This window comes from Psammomys obesus, unplaced genomic scaffold, assembly GCF_907164565.1.
Source record: "Psammomys obesus unplaced genomic scaffold, mPsaObe1.curated_primary_1811, whole genome shotgun sequence".
Lineage (NCBI taxonomy): Eukaryota > Metazoa > Chordata > Mammalia > Rodentia > Muridae > Psammomys > Psammomys obesus.
The window spans coordinates 25,439,794-25,458,443 of NW_026596069.1; the positions used below are offsets into that span (position 1 = coordinate 25,439,794).

The 18,650-nt window shown below is 54.5% G+C and overlaps 1 protein-coding gene across 3 annotated transcripts; it reads right to left on the bottom strand.

Annotated features, from left to right (window-relative positions):
- Positions 1-4,982: 4,982 nt before the first annotated feature.
- On the bottom strand, positions 4,983-16,312 carry Rhbg (Rh family B glycoprotein). Of its 3 annotated transcripts, none has more exons than XM_055625700.1 (10): positions 16,083-16,312; positions 10,019-10,205; positions 9,485-9,635; positions 9,232-9,379; positions 7,560-7,726; positions 7,158-7,295; positions 6,880-7,013; positions 6,342-6,463; positions 5,488-5,561; positions 4,983-5,350 (listed from the first exon to the last, which is right to left on the bottom strand). In XM_055625700.1, exons 1-10 carry the CDS (start codon positions 16,258-16,260, stop codon positions 5,288-5,290), a joined length of 1,362 nt encoding a protein of 453 aa, XP_055481675.1. In that variant the 5' UTR covers positions 16,261-16,312; the 3' UTR covers positions 4,983-5,287. The 3 variants fall into 3 exon arrangements, with proteins under 3 accessions (XP_055481675.1, XP_055481674.1, XP_055481676.1); XM_055625699.1 differs by having other exon boundaries at positions 5,488-5,564; XM_055625701.1 differs by lacking the exon at positions 16,083-16,312 and adding an exon at positions 13,436-13,647 and having other exon boundaries at positions 5,488-5,564.
- Between the last annotated feature and the right edge of the window lie 2,338 nt (positions 16,313-18,650).

Here is an 18,650-nt window from a genome sequence, read left to right on the forward strand (position 1 = left end):
AAAGAAAGAAAGAAAGAAAGAAAGAAAGAAAGAAAGAAAGAAAGAAAAGAAGGAAGGAAGGAAAAAGAAAGAGAGAGAGAGTGCCAGGTATGGTGGCATACACCTGTAATCTCAGCACTTGAGGGGTTGAGTCTAGGCCAGTCTGTCTGGACAACAAAGCGTGTTTCAGGACAACCTGGGATAAGGGATTCCATCAAATAAAAAAGAGAAGCATCTAGGATTTCTAAATCGATGAGCACAAAGCTGCCCCCTCCCCCACGGAGGAGAGGGTGGGGGGAGTCTAGTCTCCCAGGAAATGTCGGGAGGGGGAGCTGCCCCAGAACCGGACTCAGGCCGTTTCTTCCCGCATTGCCTGTGTCTGGGGTAGCATTGGGTGGGAGGTTGGCCAGGGGACCAGACGTCTTCAGCTAGCAAGACGTGAGGCCCTAGGCAGTCCAGGAGAGATGGGAACAGCAGGTGGGCAGCGCCTGTGCTCAGCTCCTTGCCAAAGGGCAGGTAATAGGTGGTGCGCTAGCAGTGACCTGTTTCAGCACCACTGAGGCCCACGGTTACCACTCCCAGTTAGCAACTACCAGAGGAAGCCCCCTGCTCGGATTGGTGTGAGCAGCAAGGGTAGGAGAGGGGGTGAGCGGCTTGTAGCCTGGGTCATAACATAGGCAGGCATCACCACAGTGCTGGGTGTCTGAGTAGAGAGCCAAGATCTGAGGGACCCTGTCCCCACCCCAGGGTTCCTTGACCCTCCATGGTGTAGCCTCCTCAGTGGTGCTGGGGCAAAGCAAAGCAGGAGGAATTGTGGGAAAGAGGGGCCTCTGTCTGTTCCTTTAGAACCAAAACCCAGACAGCAACCATGGGATGGAGGCCAGTTTGTAAAAGCACGGGTGAAATGAGCTAGAAGGGGATTGGGAACAAGTCCCACAGTGTCCTGAGCCACATTCCTTACTCTGGGGAGACGGAGATGGATGGTGCTGAGCAGGGAAGGAGGGGTGCTGGGGGCGGGCTTCTCCTGCTGAGAGCTCTCCTGCCAAGAGCAGGGTGGGAAAGTGGAGCTTCAGGATGCACAGGACGCCTGCACAACAAAGGCTGTTTCCCCTCAGCCTCAGTGCCAAGAGGGGCCTCCTTGGGTCCTGCCCAGAGAACCTTGGAAATGCTGGCCAGAGGGAGAGGGCCTGCAGGGCAGGAGCCTTAGAAACCACCCGGCCCCTCTGGGGCTCTGTGGGCAAGTGGGGCATCTGTAAGCGCCTGTCGGAGCAGGGCCCTGGGCCCATGTGCTTTTGAGCCTCTTCCGGAGGTAGCTGCTGAGGGCCCCAGAGCAGCCTCCAAGAGGCTGACCCTGGAGATGTTTGAGACTGGTCAGAGATCTGGTCAGAAGGACTGGTTCCCAAGGTGCTAGGTCGGCATCAGGAAAAGCTACAGCCTCTACCTCTGGTCCCCTGGCCAACCCCCCACCCAATGCTACCCCAGACACAGGCAATGCGGGAAGAAACGGCCTGAGTCCGGTTCTGGGGCAGCTCCCCCTCCCGACATTTCCTGGGAGACTAGACTCCCCCCACCCTCTCCTCCGTGGGGGAGGGGGCAGCTTTGTGCTCATCGATTTAGAAATCCTAGATGCTTCTCTTTTTTATTTGATGGAATCCCTTATCCCAGGTTGTCCTGAAACACGCTTTGTTGTCCAGACAGACTGGCCTAGACTCAACCCCTCAAGTGCTGAGATTACAGGTGTATGCCACCATACCTGGCACTCTCTCTTTCTTTTTCCTTCCTTCCTTCTTTCCTTTCTTTCTTTCTTTCTTTCTTTCTTTCTTTCTTTCTTCTTTCCTTTCTTTTTTAAGACATGGTCTCTCTCTGCAGCCCTAGCTGTGCTGAAACTCACTATGTAGACCAGGCTGGCCTAGAATTTACAGAGATTCACCAGCCTTTGCTTCCCAAAAGCTGGGATTAAAGGTGCAAGCACCACACTTGGCACTTTTCACTTTGGGATTATTCTGACTAACTCTGCCTGACATTAACAAGTCTTGAAGTATCTATACTGCAGATGCCTAAGGCTCTCCAAAGTGCCCTCAGCTCAGTGGCTCTCGCCTGAGTAAGTCTTCGATGGGAGCTTTAAAAAAGGTGGGCTCTGGGCCTGCCTGCATCAGGACTGTCTGGGGCTTGGATTTCAGGCCTGTGTTCCCAGCGTGCACTCTGGCTGCTCTCTGAGGACCTTCCTGTTGGCTGAACCACTGCCTTGGTTAGAGGGCTCCAGGCCCCCTTCTCCCACCTCTAGTATCACTGGAGTTTATCTCAATTTTGTCTTAGCTGATCATTCCTCCGGTTAAAAAAAAAAAAAAAGCCCGCTAACGTGGTGTCCAGCAAGAAGGCGGCCAAGGCAGTTCTGGGTTCACCTGTCACAGAAGACCCAAGAGGGCATCTAGCCTTCTAACTTGCTCTGCTCTGGTGTCACCTTGAGAACTTTGCTCTAGAGGAGAACTGGCCCCAGAAGCACTTGCCAGACTCCCTTGGATCCATGTGATGTGAAACATGGCGGGCGGGAGGGCAGAGGTGGGTTAGGTGGGGCCAGCACCGGAACCGGTGGCTGCTGGTTTGAACCCCAGCCACGGTGGTGGCTTATTGGCATGAGCTACCGCGGAGCCTTGCTTCGGGGGGCTGGGGGGTGAGGGGGCAGTGTGTGCCTTCTCGGTCTGACCCCAAAGCCAAAGCTCCCAAAGCCGGTGCAGGTCCCCTCGCCGAGAACGGCCCAGACAATGGTGCTCTATCCCGGGAGCACGGCCGCCCCCTGCCCGGCCGACCCTTTCAGGCTGGAAGCCGGCGGCGGGACGCTGGCCGCCTGGAGCATTTGCATACGGCCGGGGGACAGTAGCCCGCTTTGTTGGCTGCGCACGGGGGCGCCGGGCGGTGGGCGCAGCGCGCCAGACAAAGCCACCGAGGAAGGGAGGGCGACGGCCACCGGGTCCGCACCTCGGATGCCGCGCCGTGTCTAATTCCTCCAAGGAGCGGCCCGCGCCGTGACGCGAATCCCAATGCGCCCAACCCGTCGCAGGTTCCTCCGGGCCAGGTAGCTTCCCAGCCCACACCAAAGAGGGCGGCTGCTAGAGCACCCTAAGGTCCTGGCCTCCTGACCTGTGACCTTGGACATGACCTTGCTGTGAGTATACACAGAGCGTGCCAAGGCAGAGTAGGGGCACTCCTTTGGGGACTTTCTGCAAGCCTTCCAGAGCAGGAAGGAGGTGAGGAGCCATCCTTGTTCCCAGGGCTCAGGCACCGGGACCGGACAGAGTTCATGAAGAGGCAAGGGTACTCTTGTCCTTCATTGAGAGTGATAGCATGCTGATCAGAGGGGCTGGGCCTCAGAGGCAGAGGCCTCATTGTCCTGAGGGACCACATGGCCCTGTCCTTGGTCCCCCCTGACCTGCTCATTGTCACTCTGTTGACCCATTCTGAATAGATAGGTCACCGTGAGGGAGACCAGTGATGATGAGGCCGGGGCTCCTGGCAAGAGAAAGTGGTTCCTGTCTTTTCAACCCCTCTCAGAAATCTACAGTGGATGAAATGGAACACTCTGTAGGACCCATCATGTGCCCCTGCAATTAAGGCAAATAGGGAAATGAAAACATTCCCAGTGAGCAACCAAAGGTGTGGTTTTTAAAGAGCTGGGCCAGAGCAGCAGGACCAGGGTGCCAGGGCTGGTGGTGGAGTCTGTGTCCCTGTGCACATGGGGGCTTTGTGGTGGTGAGGAAGCTTAGAACTCACTGGTGACAAGGTACACTGGGTACACAAGCTTTCTCATCTTGACCCCCTCCTCAGGGACCAACCCGGGCCCAGCAGCTTTTTGCCCACTTGAAGCTGACTGAGCAATTGCCTTATCCAAAAAAAGGGCTCAAATGTCCCTTCTCCAGGAAGTCTCCCTGGATTGAGATGGCTTCTCCTAATGCTGGAAGAGCCCATTTTTTCAGGACTAAAGAAAAGGCTTGGTTTCAGTTCAGAATGAACCAGAAGCAGAGAGGGCCATACTGAGAACCTTGGTGTCGTGAATAAGAGAATGTTCACAGCTTTCCTTCACCGGAAAGGCCTAGGCAGCAACTGGGGGCAGAGCATGCCAGCTGGCTGTCCACCGTCATCCAGAGCTGGGTCCAAACTACTTCTCCACAGTGACTGGGAGCCTTCTGCTTCAGTCCTTGGAGAGGGCTGAGGGAACAAGAGGATAGCTCCCCAGAGAGCTTGTTCTACCCTCACTCCAGCTGGACTGGACAGCTCAGGAGCCTACTGGGCAGCTTGGCCTCTCTCCAGGGGCTGGGGCTCAGACGTGTACTTTGTCTTTGGGTGCCTGGCTCTGAAGTGCCTTAGTTTGGAGGCACAGGTGTCTGGAGTTGTATCCAACTCTTGCCAGAAGCCCACTGGCAGATCAAGCGAGGAAAGGACAAGGTGGCTCCCACCTGCTGGAGGCATGAAGTCCCTGTGAGTGGGATTAGGTGTGAAGTTTCTGGCATCACCTGACATATAGGAAGGGTGGCCCTCCGGAAAGGCTGTGGCATGGATGCCCGAGGACCTAGGTTGAGACGTGGAGTTGGCATCTTTGGCTGGTTTTAGAGTGCCCTCTTGTGGTCAAATGATTCAGACCAACGGGAGGCCTGCTGCGTCCCTCATCCGCAAGCCCAGAGCTTCAGGACAGAATGGTGAACTGGCTGCTGAGGTTTGGGGCAGACCGTTCCTTATGATGTCGCACTCTGCTAAGCAGTGGAGAGCCAGCTGAGGGCCAGGGAGGCAGTTGAGGAAGGACCAAAAGGATTTGGGGCAGCATCAGATGGCTTCAGACACAGATTTTCTAGACCATAATGCCCCCCGTCCCCCCGGAAAGGATGGACCAAGCTGGGATGTACACAACAGGGTGCAGTTCTGTGCCCCAAGGAGGGGCTGTCAACACTGAAGCCCTTGATTGCCAGAGGCTGAGTTGAAGGGAAGAGGCGCAAACAGAAAGTATCGGAGGCTTTGGTGACAGGGTTGTTTATCACCCGGGGGCCGCTTCAGATGCCACTGGAACAGGGTGACACGGGCCAGTGTGCCAGCTGTCACCCAGGGCTGGCTTTGGCCTTTTCTGGCCACAGGTGCAAGCTAATAGGGATCTGCCTAGGGCGGCAGGTTCCTTCTGGCCCCAGACTCCTTAGCACAGTAGTAACAAGGGCAGAGGAGGCTTTCTTGGCAGAAGCCACTGTCTGCTCTGAGGACAGTGTCATGCCTGGCAGCGCCGTCGTCATCTCCTCTGAGGACAGAGTCATGGTGGCAGCAATCAGGCCTAGGTATCTGTCTCCTCAGCCCTCAGAGGCCCCTGGGCCTCAGGCTCTTGCTCTCCAGGTACCTGCAAGGCAGGGAGGGGTGAAGGAAAGTTCCAGCGGGTTTGAGAAGGAGCCCACAAACATGGAAAGAGGAAAGTAGTAGCCCAGAGGAAAGGCGAGGAAGCAAAGGGAGGGGTCAGGGGCCATAGCTGTGTCTTACCTCCCAGTAAATCTGGTCCTCGAAGCACTGGGAGTCTGGAGGGGAGTCCAGGAATGGCAGCCTCAGCAGGAGCCCTACTGGCCACAGGGAGGATGTGTAAGAGTCCTCTGTCCCTGCTCAGGAGGGAGGTCGCCACCTTGGGCCTTACAGGTTGGGTAAGCTGAGGCCAACATAGACCCAAGCCTGTGCCAAGGGCTTTCTGAGAAGGTACGGCCCTGCTAGGTGGCTCCACCCCAAATTACCTACAAAGAAACCAGCTGCTAGAAGTGAAGGAATGCGTTCATGTGTGCAGCTATCTTGTGACTCCATTATGAAGCATAGCTGCTGATCTTTTTGTGGCCTCCGACATGGGGGGTGGGGAGGACCCAGGGCATCGTTAGTACCTGAAACATGACCTGGGGAACTCGACTGTAGAGAACGGAATTTTCAGGAGGACGGTGGGTGCGGGAGGGTAGGGATGTTACAGGTTTTGTTCTTAAGGCCAGATATCAAGAGGGGATGCCCCACCTAGGGCTAGTGAGCAGACCGCTTCTGCAGAAGGCTTTGTGCTCCACTCCAGGGTGAGCGAGGCCTCCTACCTTCTGTCTGCGGCTGCCCAGGGGAGGTGCCTGAACTGCAGCTGTGGTTGGACTGCCCTCTAGTGGCAGAAGAGAGCAGCACGGGAAAATGGGCACATAACCCTCCCTTCCCTCTGTAGGGTGTGGCCTCACAGCAGCACCTGCCTAGTCAGAGGCCGCCCCCTCACTGGCTCAGGCAGGTGCGCAGAAAGGATCTTGGCAGAGGTTAGCCTGCACACATGACACAGTATCCCGCGCCCCTCCTCCTGGCCACCCTTTCTTGGAGCTCTCACCCACCTCCAAGGCTGCCACCCACTGAGGCGAACACCAGGGTGACAAACATTCCAAAGAGCTGATACACAGCCTGGGATGTGGCGCTGCGCTGGCCGTTGGCTACGAGTGGAAATACATCCTGCAGGCTGAAGGGAGAGCAGACAAAGATGGGTATGGAACAGGCAGCCAGGGCTGGTCACTGTGGGAAGACAAAGGGTGTCCAGGGATCCCGGATGTTGCTCAGGCCTCATCTCAAGTGCCCTTCTCTCCTAAGCCGGCCAACCCCATGTACCTTTCAGAACCCAGTCCAAAGTCTGCCCTCCTAGCTCACAGCGTGAGCTGTAGATACTCTTACTGGTCCTGCAAGAATGCTCAATGCTCTTGAAACTGTTTTCTTAGTGACCGTCCACAGAACTGACCAGGAGGCCAGGCCTGGGCAGGACCTCGGTTCTCACCATATGGTGGGCGAATGGCCAAATGGATGGATGAGAACAGATGGGGACTTTTCTTGGCTCTCAGAGGAGAAGGGAGGTCATTTCAGAGTGGGTTAGGGAGGACTCACCCATCCCCGTAGGCTTCGTGGGTGGCCAGGGCCGCCACCAGGACCCCCAGGATGGCCCCCAGGAGCCCTGGCACTCCGTGGAGGTTGTGGACGCCACATGTGTCCTGCACTTTGAATCTGGATTCAAGGACAGGCTGGAGGACAGGATGGCTAATCAGGCTAGGGCAAGCCACCTATCGCTATCAGGACCTGGTGGAGAAGCAGCAGGAGGCTGGGAGCCCTGTGCTCCCAACCCACACTCCTGCCCTCCCCTGTTTTATCCCGAGAAGCAACCATACCGTAAAGAACTTATACCCCAGCGTGGAGACGGTGCCAGCCAGGAAGCCAGCTGCCAGAGCTCCAAAGGGTGTCAGCATCATTTCGCTTGCTGTCCCCACCACGACACCTCCAGCCAGTGCTGCATTTTGGACATGGATCTAAGGGGACAAAAAGGAGCAAGATATCTTAGTGCGTCATCACACCCACACATCCCAGCATTCCTCGTGACAGAGGCAGCTCTTGCTTCTGGAGTCCTTCTGTCGCCTGGCCATCAACTCTCCAGCTTTCACATACTCTCCCATCCTACTCTAATATCACTCCTCTGCTTGCCGATAGAGGTTCGGGGCTTTCCCTTGGGGACCTCCATGGAGGCTCTTAGATATCGCTCCCCTTTGTCAGTCTGTCCACCTACTTCCCCATACCATGTCCAGGCGTCCATCCCCGCTGACAAGGGCTGACAAGGCGAAGGTGCTGAGGGTGCTTGCAGTGAGCGAGTAGTACGTGTTGAGTGCTGTCCGATGCTGCCCGTCCCCCAGTGCTGTGGGCGCAGAGTTGAAGCTGGGCCAGAAAACCCACAGGAAGATGGTCCCTAAACAGCAGGTAGCCACAGTGAGCGTCTGTAGTGAGCAGCTCTGTCACTAGGGGGCGCTGCATGGCAGCTCCGTTATTACTGATGTGTTTCCTCAGCGGTTTCTGGAATTGATAAAAACACCGTCTTCTACGGTGAGGGTTGAGCGAATGATGTATAAATGCCTGCTTCATGGCGCAGCAGGACTAAGAAGGGCCTGGGGTGGAGCTCAGTGGAACAGCACCGGCCTAGCACATGAGGTGGCTCCCATCCCCATCACACCCCCCTTAAGAACCAGAAAAGGAAAGGGGGCCGGGTAGAGGCTGCTACAGGACAGCAGATATGGACACTGGTATGGGGAGTGTGTGTGTGGGGGGGGTGGCTGTAGCAATGCAGTTAGTTCCCAGAGAAGTTGGTCCAAACAGACCTCGGGAGCCTGCTCGCCAAGCCTGGGGGTGGGGGGTGGAGGACGAGGAAGGCACACCTGCTCAGAACTGGGGCAAATAGCAGGTCTCTACTTCAAGTGTGTGTGTGTGTGTGTGTGTGTGTGTGTGTGTGTGTGTGTGTGTCTTTTTGAAACATGGTTTCTCTGTGTATTCTTGGCTGTCCTGGACTCACTCTGTAGACCAGGCTGGCCTCAAACTCACAGAGATCCGCCTGCCTCTGCCTCCCAAGTGCTGGGAAAACAGGGTGAGCCACCTCCAGGCCCTGCTTTAAGTCTTACAGACTAACCTCAGGGGGGGAGGAGAAGCTGGGACTCTGCAGGGTGGGCCAGCAAGGCAGGAGCCTGGGTGTTAACCTGTACCCTTCACTTTGGCGCAAAATCCTAATGCTGCCTCAACACGAGGACCTTCTCAGTGTCCGGTGCCCAGTTCGCAAGCTTCAGAAAACCCGCCCCTCCCTCCCCTTCCCTGACCACTTTGCCTTGGAAACCTCATAAGTGAAGGGTTGCTAAGGGCAAGGAGGGATCAGCTGTTTCCCAGTGAGCCTAAAACTGGGCGAGAAAATCATACCAGCCCTGTTTATGCAAGAGCAGGAACCGAAGGCCATATTCAACATCCCCTAAGAAATACGGGCTCCAGATGGCAGGCTGTGAGCATAGACAGAGACCAGCAGAGGTAGAAACCTGGGGAAAGCAGGCCCTACTGATTCCTGGGGTGATCCAGGGCCCCGACTTCCCTGCCTGACTGTGGCTGTTGTGGGGAGGAGTCCTTAGGCTGAGGAAGCCAACCCAAACACAGGTGGTCCAGACTGTGCAGGGGGAGGGATAGCTCCACACATGTGGGCCTTGTAGCCCAGGAAGGTTTCAAGCAGGACTGAGATGGTCTTGGAAAGGCCCCAGGGACTGGTGTGGGCATATGTATACCCCAGTGCTGAGTCATAAATTAGGGGCGGTGATGAGCGTGGGTCTTAGGCCCCTCAAAACGCAAATAGGAGGGACCCAAAGAATGGCTGGCCATGCCAGGAGACCTTCCTAAGGCAGGGGCCTCTGTATCCCAATGCCTCTTCACCTCAGTAGGCCTCACCAATCATGGCAAAGAGGTCAGAGTGGTAGACAGAGCTCTGGCGTTGCCTGCTCTTCTCCAGCTGGGATCTGTAGAGGACCCGTGACAGGAACAGCCCAAAGTAGGCCCCAAATGTGTGAATGGTCATGGACCCTCCCGCATCTCTCACCTGGGGGAAAGATAGAGGAGGTGAGGCAGCCCCTGCCCCCACCCAGCTCTCCTCTCTCAGAGCTGGACCGACACCCAGGTCTCACCCACTCCTGGCCAGACTTACCCCCAGGAGACTGAGCAGTATAAACTCGTTGACACTAAACAGCACTGCCTCCCATAGGGCCATTAGCAGCAGCTGGGCAGGCCCAGTCTTGCCCAGAACAGCCCCGAAAGAGATGAGCACAGCACCGGTACAAAAGTCAGCGTTGATCAGGCTGCAGGGTGGGAGGAGTGGAAGGACAGGAAAGTGGTTCTGGAGTGGCCCCAGGCCCCGTCAGGCAGAGGGGCATGGTGGGAGGGCATGCAGGGCAGGGTAAGGAGAGGCTGCACTAGGCCATCCTTCCCTGGGTATCAGAGGAGTCCCAGCCACTCTTGGAGAGGAGGGAGGAGCCCCTCTGAAGCTTGAAGAAGCGGCAGAGAGGCAGAGATATTCCCTTCCACCTGATGGGAGGGGTGTGTGGGCGTGGCTCAGACAATGAGAACAGTCGGTGTCCTGGAGAAGGTGGTTTGGTTATGGGGCAAAGCAGGGGGCAGGGCTCGAGTGGACACCCTTGGGGGGTAAGGTCTCTGGGGGAGTCTGGGACTGACAATTGCCCACCTTTCTATGCCAACGTGGATGTGGCCACCATGGAAGGAATGGAGGAAGCCTTGGACCAGTGTGGCCCACTGAATGGTGAAGGTAGCCACGAGGAAGGTAAAGCCCACGCTGCTGAAGCCGTACCGATGCAGGAAGACCATGAGGAAGCCAAAACCCACGAAGATCATGACGTGCACATCCTGGAAGCCTGCGGAGGCGCGGGCAGGGGCGGAGAGAAAGGAGTGGTATCAGTGTGGACCAACAGAGGCCCTGCCAGTGTCCGGCTCCTCCAGGCAGGCCTTCCTTGGAGCAGCACCATACTGGTAGAATTCCTGGGCCTAACAGGCCGCCTACCCTGAGCACCCTTGGAGCAGCAGGACCAGGCCTTCCTTGCTATCCCGGCTCAAAAGAGAAACTACAGCTTCCTGCTGTCTCGTCGGCTCGCCTTCTACCTGACCCATTTGCTCACCTGAGCAGGAAGTCAAGCCACTTCTCTCTGCTGCTGCAGCCCTGGCTCCTCCTTCCTTCTGGAAAGTCCCCCTCTCCGTCTGTGTGCAGTGTGTGCGTGTTCTCATGCATTTGTGTGCGTGCACACACGTGTGCTCTATGTGTAGAGGTAGATGTGTTCTCCTGCATCATGCTCCACCTTCGTGAACCAGGACCTCACCAACATGACCAGAGGGGATGGCCAACAAGCCCTGGTCTGTCCATCTCTGCCCTCAGTGCTGAGACCATGAATGAGCCTTGCTATGCTTGACTTCTACCTGGGTGCTGTGGATCTGAACTCAGGTCCTAAGGCTTGCACAGAAGGCACTTCACCTCCGGAGCCATCGCTCCAGCCCCAGGGAAGCCCTTCTTGACGTCTAACTTCCGCTTCTCATCTTTCAAAGTCTACACCTCACTATTTTGAGATTTAGAATAAAAATAAATTAGGAAATGGCTTTGAGTTGCTAACAGGGATTAACAACATCCCCACCCCCTCACAAGGAATTGAAGGGCAGAGGCAAGACTACTGTGCACAGCTCGGTGAAGTAACCTCTGCAACGGCCTGTGTGTCATGCAGGGACCCTCAGGAGAGAGGACTGCCTTTCGGCTGATTTGTTTCTTTCTTTCTGAATATTTAATTTAATTTAATTTTATGTGCATAGATGTAAGGGTGCCAGAGTCCCTGGAACTGAAGTTATAGACAGTTGTGAGTCACCAGGTGGGGTGCTGGGAATTGAGCCCCGATCCTCTGGAAGAACAGTCTGCTCTTGACTGCTGAGCCATCTCTCCAGGCCCCGGATTGTTTCTTTCTGTACATTGAATTTTATGTCATACATCACACTTGCTCTATGAAGATGAGGTTAGATGCTGGACCTCCTACTTTGAATGCCCAAGAGTTGAGCTCATAAAATGGGGGCTGCATGTGGCCAGTTTTACTTGAACTGTCCAGGATATTGCTGGGGCTTCTGGACTGGAGGCTGTGGGACCTTTTCTATTTGCTTTCTGCAGAAAACACCAGTACAGATAATACACACTTCTACTGAAAATAAGATTTATACAAATAATTCGTTGAGTAATTAAGCATTAAGGGAGCTGGGTGATGGACAGCAGACAAAAGCATTAGCCACACAAACTAGCCTGGTGATCACAGAGCCACGCAAAAGGCCGGATTTGGTAGCCGCATCTATAATCCCAGCACGCCTACGGTGAGATGGCAGGCGGAGATGAGAGGATCGCCTAGACGCTCAGTTCAGCTGGCCTGCAGCAGGGGCATAGCCACAGGAGCAGGAGGAAGGTTTGCAATGATGCCCAATGCCTATACACCTGAGAGGCACCAAAGAAGGATTGCTCCAAGTTCAAGGCCAGCCAAGAGAGTAAGAGCCTGCCTCAAAAAGAAATCATGATCAAGTTGAGCAGTAGTGGCTCAGGCCCTTAATCCCAGCACTCAGGAAGCAGAGGTAGGCAGATCTCTGTGAGTTCAAGGCCAGCCTGGTCTACAGAGCGAGCTCCAGGATAGCCAAGGCTACATAGAGAAACCCTGTCTTGAGGGGAAAAAAGGATGTAAAAAAAAAAAATCATGAACAAGGCCAGGTGTGGTGGTGCACATACATTTAATCTAATCCTAGCACTTGGGAGACAGACGTCGGCTGATCTACATAGTTTCAGGACAGCCATGACTACATAATGAAACCGTCTCAAAAAAACAAATGAATATGAACAACCAAACACAAAAGCCACCAGTAGAAGGCCTGTGAGAGTGCCCTTTCTGTAAAGGGTAAATGTCTGGGGACAAGGAGCCCCATTCTTTCATACTCCACATGAGAAATTTCTCTAATGTAGGGCTGAGAAATGTCGCTTCCCTTGGGATGTCTGTTTCCTACCTGCATGCAAAAGATGTGCTGAGCATCTGTGGACAGACTCTAGAGCAAAGCTGCCACCCAGGAAGTCAGTTCCTGTTCTCACCAGTGGAGTCAGACTGGAGAATCAGAGCCTGCCCAGGGGAAGCTGCTTGCTCTGGTGAGAACGGAGAACCCTTTCACGTTGACCGTTTTCCTGGGGCACTTGGAGCTGGAAGCTGTAGGTTTCAGCTGCCCCCATCTACACTCACTTCAGATGCTGCGAGTCCTTTCTCTGCTTGTTTTCCCCTTTTGCAAGTTCACTATCCAAATTGGCAACCCCAACTTGCTCAGAATCAGAAAGTTTTTAAGCGTCAGTGTCGCGCCATAGTGGAAAATTCCACCCCCCCACAGGGCCCATCCAATGGGCTTTACTCAAAGCTCAGGCTCACAAAACACAGTGCTTGAGATCACCTTCAGGCTGTTAATGTATGTGGGGTATGTGGGATATCTGTGGATTGCTTGTCTAGACCTGAGTTTCATCCTCAAGATATTTCATTATGTGTACACAAATACGCCCCAAACCATAATACTACTGGCTCCAAGGATTTTTCATAATGATATTTAACTTGTATATATTTTTATCATGGATGACCTTGGATTTCTCATTGGAGGAGGCAGATTCTCAAGCCTTCTACTGGTGTTTTGTGTTGTTTGATTTCCAGAAACACAGCAAACAGAAAGCTACTGCTGAACTTGGGGTGCAAATGAGAGCTCTGAGAGCAGCTAAAGCTTTTGCTGTTTGGAGCCCCCTGAGGGTATGAGTGGGAACAAACATTGTAGCAGTTCCTCCCTTGCTCCTGCGCTGGGGGTCTGCAGCCCTGGGGAGTCTCAGGGAGTACGGTTAGGGGGCCGCTGGCTTCCATCCCCCCACACACAACAAAAGGAGAGGCACACTTAGAACTCAGCTGGAGCCTGCAGTCTGCAGGGTCTCTCTGTGGTTCTAGCTGTCCTGGAACTCACTCTGTACACTAGACTCCAACTCACAGAGAGATCTGTCTCTGCCTCCCCAAGTGCTGGGACTAAAGATGTGCACCACCACACCGGGATAGCTTACGGTCTTTCAGGCTTCGCCTTGTTCTTGTCCAAGGGCATCAGGAAAGCAAAGGGTTCTGGGTGGCATGCCTCGAAGACCATTCATGCAGGAACTTCTCCCAACTGCTCTGAGCTTGTTTGAAATGCTACTGTTTGCACTGAAAACTCAGTCCCAGCCAGGCATGGTGGCACACACTTGTAGTTCTGCTGTGCAACAGGTAGAGGCAGGAGGATGAGAGGGTCAAGGCCAGACTTGACTACATAATGAGTTTGAAGCCAGCCTGAGCTATATGACACCCTGTCTCAAAAAAACAAACCACCCAACCAGAACACAACAAATAAAACCCACCAATGCCCTCCTTCCCTCTCCAGCTTCCTCCTGCCAGGGCAAGGCCATGGTTAGGGCTGCCCTTTGAGCATCTAATTTGGCTGACCCTGTGACCTTGGACACTTGACCTGAGGCCTCTCTGAACCTCAGATGCTTCCTCTGGAAAGGGCAGATATAAAGCATGAGGAGAAGGAGGGTGGGAGCTGCCATTGCAGAGCCTCTTCCGCCCCAGCTTCCAGGAGACAGGCTGGACCCTCCTGGGGAAGGACTCAGTCCCAGCCTCCACGACTCCTAAGATCTTCCTGATTCTGTCCAGGACAAGTCCGCACTTGAGTCAGGCCTCTCCAGAGGACTTCCTTGTTTTTTTCAGAACCCTTTCTCTCACTCTGCTGCACTGTGACTCTTCCTCTTCTTTACTTCACATCACTTGCTTTGTAGAATAAGAGAGGCTTTGTAGGCAGCGCACAGCGGTTCACACCTGTATTCCCCAGTACTTGGGAAACTGAGGTAGGGAGACGGTAAGTTTGAGACCAGCCTTACATTGTGAGACCCTGCCTGAAGGAGAAGGTAAGCCTGGGTAACACGAAGAGCTTCTAGAAGGGGAGCCAAGAGGCCTGGGTCTCGCCCTGCCCTTTCGTAACTTGCCACGTGATCTTGAATAGGTGAGTGACCTTCCTGGCTCTCTGCCCACATCTGATCTGAGAGAGGCAGATCAAGAACCCGAGGAGGGGAGAGATAGGCCATCTGCAGACTGCCCCTTAGAGTAAGCATGCCTGAGGCCTTGGCCAATCGCTACTCACCATAAACTCCTTTCATCTTCCGAATCAAAGGGTGGTTTCTACCCGCCCTCTGGCCTTGACCCTTTCCTCTGGGCACAGGGACAGGTGAGGACCCGGCTCATCAAAGCTCCAGGCTTTCGGATCTCACATCTCTCTCCTGTCTAGTTTCCCCAAACAGCAGGATCAAAGTCCACAGAGACTGACACCAGGGCAGGGAGGCAGTAACTCTGCCTTAGTCCTTGCTGCCCTCTTGGGGAGGAGAGCCCAGCACTGCCACAGTGCACTGCTGGAGGTAGGGTTGGAGCCTTAAGAAAAGCTGTTCCTGGCCCCAGTGAGGGAGCTAAAGCTCACCTCACTTCTCTGGTCCATTTCCTCTCAGCTCCCAGCCTCTATAAACAGTAAATGGCCACAGTCAATGGCCAGCTTTAGGGCTTTGGTTTTGATACCAGCTTCCCTGGCCTGAATGCTGCAATTCCCTGCCACATCTGGGAATGAACTGTGGTTGGTTGGGGTCTGGTGCTTCCTGAAGTCTCCAAGAGCCCTCTGTGTCCCCAGTGCTGGGGCCAGGACAGGGGAAGCGGTGGACAGCCTGCCACCAGCTCGGTTGTAGAAAGTGGGTGCTTTGTTGCTTTACTTGCATGCCCTTCAAACGGAAACATTTTTTCTTCTTTCTTTTTGGAGTTTGTTTGATGAGACAGGGCTTTGTGTCGTTTAAACTGGTCTTAAACTTACTATGTAGCCAAGGTTGTCTTTGAACTCCAGATTCTCCCGCCTCTACCACCTGAGTGCTGAGATTACAGGAACGAGCCACCACACCTAGCTTCTTCCTTTTACTGGGATAGGGAACTGGGTTGATTTGGGCATTAGTGAGAGGGGCAGTATCTGGATGCCAGGGTGTCTAGCACGTGCCTCAGTCACAGCCCTGAGGGAGATGCTGTCTCCATCCAGGGGCTAACTCCCCATCCAACACCTTGTCAGAAGGCAAATGGTCAGTAGTCAAGTAGTCACAGCTCTTCTGTGAGCCGTGGTAGATGATAGTGGGCACACCACAGCCGCCTTAAACTGTGACATCCCCTTAACCCGCCTGATGCTGGCCCTGAATCTGGCAAGCTGGTCCAGTGTCACTCTCTGACCCTCGGACACCTGTGCTGAAAGCAATGTCAGATGCCTGTACATCTGGGCATTTCACACCTAACTCTTCATTATCTCCTCTAGCAGCCTACTGGCAGTCCCAGCAGGTTTCTCCTTCCTGTGATCAAGCTGGACTCCTAGACGAAGCCCAATTATCCCCAATGGAAGGCGAGACAGTGGCTAACACTGGGCCTACTTACAACTGGATTGGAACCCCTGTTCCCCTTACTTCATGACCCTGACTGAGCCTGAGATACGGCATATGCTATCCCCAGCAGCGTCTGGAAGAAGAGGGACACTAGAGGAAAAGGGCTATTTTAAAACCCTAGCAGTCACCTCAGTGGGAGGAGTCCACATCATTCCAACGCCCTTCCCTACACACCCGGGACTTCCAAGTCCAGGGTGCTTCTCGCGCCCACACCCACACTCACTTGGGTAGCGAAAGTAAAACTCGTTGTCCACGTTACTGAGGTTGTCCCTGTGCCACAGGGCAGCGTCGGTTTCGTGGTTGTAGCGGACAAACACCGCAAAGAGGAGGGCGGTGGCTCCCTGGAAGAGCAGGCACAGCAGCGGCAGGACCAGGCGCCGGCGGCGGGGAGCGCGGGCCATGGGCGCGATTGTGCCGTCCCGGCTCTGGCAGGGCTCTGCAGACCTGGCCGACTTCTGCTACGGCGGAGGTGAAGCCCCGCCCCCCCGGAGGCAGTACTCTCCTAGAGGAGCCCCACCCCTTAGCTCGAAGCGGCAAGGATGGTCCTGCTGAGGCACAGGTGATGATGCGCAAGCTTCCCCAACTGGGCCTCAGCTGCCAGGAGGGTGGTGAGAGGAGAAAAGGGACTCTCCCCCTCAAACCGGTGGTAGAGAGTGGCGCTCAAGAAACTAGCATCCCTTGAAGGTCCCACCTCGTCCCTCCAGAGTTAGGACAAGAAATGGAAAAAGGAAGGGCCGTTCCACCCTTCTCCTGAAAAGCACAGCCGGAGAATGGAGGGAAGACGGAGCTTTCTAGGCTTGGAGGACTAACCAGCCGTCTGAGCCTCAACAGCAGGGTCTCTCGCTTTCCCATCCCAGTCCGCGTCCCCTGGGGAATGGAGGTCTCGAAGGAAGGAGTCATTTCCTACAGAGCTGTCCACTGGAGTCCTGGCTAACAGCAAGGAATCGGACTGGTACTGGAAACCTGCTCGGCCTGGCTGTAGAGGTAAACCAGATGGCCCCTTTCGGAAGCCTCCGCTCCTGTCACTGGAGTGCTGGGCTGAGGTTGTGGCTCCAAAAGGAGGGCCTGCAGAGCCCACAGTCATGGGTGGGGCTGCTACCCACTGCAAACTGAGCCCCTGAAGGACTCTAGCAGGCAGAAACATTGGCACTTTTGGATCTGACACCTGCAGTCCACAGGCGCATTGCTCTTTCTTAGAAAAAGGCAGCTTGCTGGGCCTCTGCTCATTCCCCGCTGCTCCTCGTCTCCTCCTCTGTCTCATCAGGAACCTGAGCTTCTGCCCCTGCCCTTGTGTGGATTTAAAAGGACACCTGGATTGTAGGTGTCCAGTTTCCTGTACCAAGGGTCCAGCCAGGCACATGAAGGAGCAGAGGTCAGCCTCTGGTGGCGCAGCTCCCGGCTGGTACATGTGGGCCCCATTCAGAGCCTTCATCACTCTTCAGTCAGCAGAGTGATGACAACAGTTGTTTTCAGGATCCTTCTAGCACCAGGGAGGTATCTGATAACAGCCTTTAGATAATAGCTTAGCATCCATGGCAACCCCCACTGCCACCCCAGGACATCTCCTGTCTCAGGGGTGCCTCCTGAGTCCTGACTGGGGTCAGAACTTATTTGGGTTGTCCCAGCAGGGATAAACAGGCCCAGGGAGGGAACAGCCTTCTATGCCTCCAGAACTAGAGAGCAGGGAAGAGAGAGCTCTGATTCTAACCTCCTCTGCCTTATGGATGCCTCCCTTCATTTCAAATTCCGACAATGCCTGCTTCCTCCTTTTCTCTTCCTCATTCATTCATTCATTCATTCATTCATTCAATAAATACTCATGTAGTGTCTACCCTGGACTAGGTCCTGGGTTGTAACCAGGTATTCTAGTACAGGATATAACAGGCTTGGGTCCTGGAGACTCTGGCCTAGCAGATGTTGGTTCCTTGGTTGCTAAGTCAAGGGAGGGCTTCAGATGTTCCTTGGAAAGAGCTGGGCCAGCATATGGTCAGCACATGAGACAGTTACTCGCCTACGAAGTGTGACCTTGATGTACTAACAATACGTGACAGACACCAGCTGACATTCTTTCTAGTCCTATAGACCAAACCCTGAAGACCTTCTCTAAGACCCCACTGCCAGCCTGCTTCCTAGGAAGAGTCTCTGACTCACCACCCATCAGCTCTGGCTCTTTTAATGGCCTGCTGAAGTCTGGCCTTGGTCCCCTTCCGATGATCCTGTGAAGTGATGGGCTTCAGCCCTCACTCCTTTCTCAACTGCCCACCTCAGAAGGACAACTGTATCACCAGTCTCCATCCAGTCTAGTCTTGAGGTCTGCCCAATCTTTGACTTTCCATCTCTGGCTTCCAGCCAAGCATTTAAAAGACCAACGGGAGTGGTCTCCCGGCTGCCCTGGCCCGGCCTGCACAGGTTTTCCCTGGAGAATGGAGTGTCTGAGGTTACTGAGTAACTCAGTGTTGCTACAGGATGCTCTCCAGCAGGGCCGCCTCTTTCCTCTCCTTGCTGCCTTGGTTCAGGGTCCTAGGAGCTGTTGTCGCTGCTAGGCTCATTGACCATCTCCAGGGTGCTTAGGGGCAAAAAAGAAAATCAGTAAAGTTACAGTCATACAGGCACCCCACCATTCCTCCTCTCTCTCCCCACTTTCTCCCCTCCCTCCTTCTCTTCCTTCTTCATGTCTATACTGAACGACTCAGATAGATTACTGAGTACTCTCTGAGCCCCAGTTTCCTTGTTGGTAAGAATAGTAACATTTTCTACAAGGAACTCCAAATAATTCATATAGATGGCTGGC

What these genes read in the sequence shown, in the direction of transcription:
- Rhbg (XM_055625699.1), bottom strand. Translation starts at nt 16,260, where the DNA reads ATGGCCCGCGCTCCCCGCCGCCGGCGCCTGGTCCTGCCGCTGCTGTGC. An exon ending in TGGGGTATAAGTTCTTTACG is followed by an intron (nt 7,014 to 7,157) that starts GTATGGTTGCTT and finishes CCTGTCCTCCAG; the next exon opens with CCTGTCCTTGAATCCAGATT. An exon ending in AGGACCAGATTTACTGGGAG is followed by an intron (nt 5,351 to 5,487) that starts GTAAGACACAGC and finishes CCTGCCTTGCAG; the next exon opens with GTACCTGGAGAGCAAGAGCC.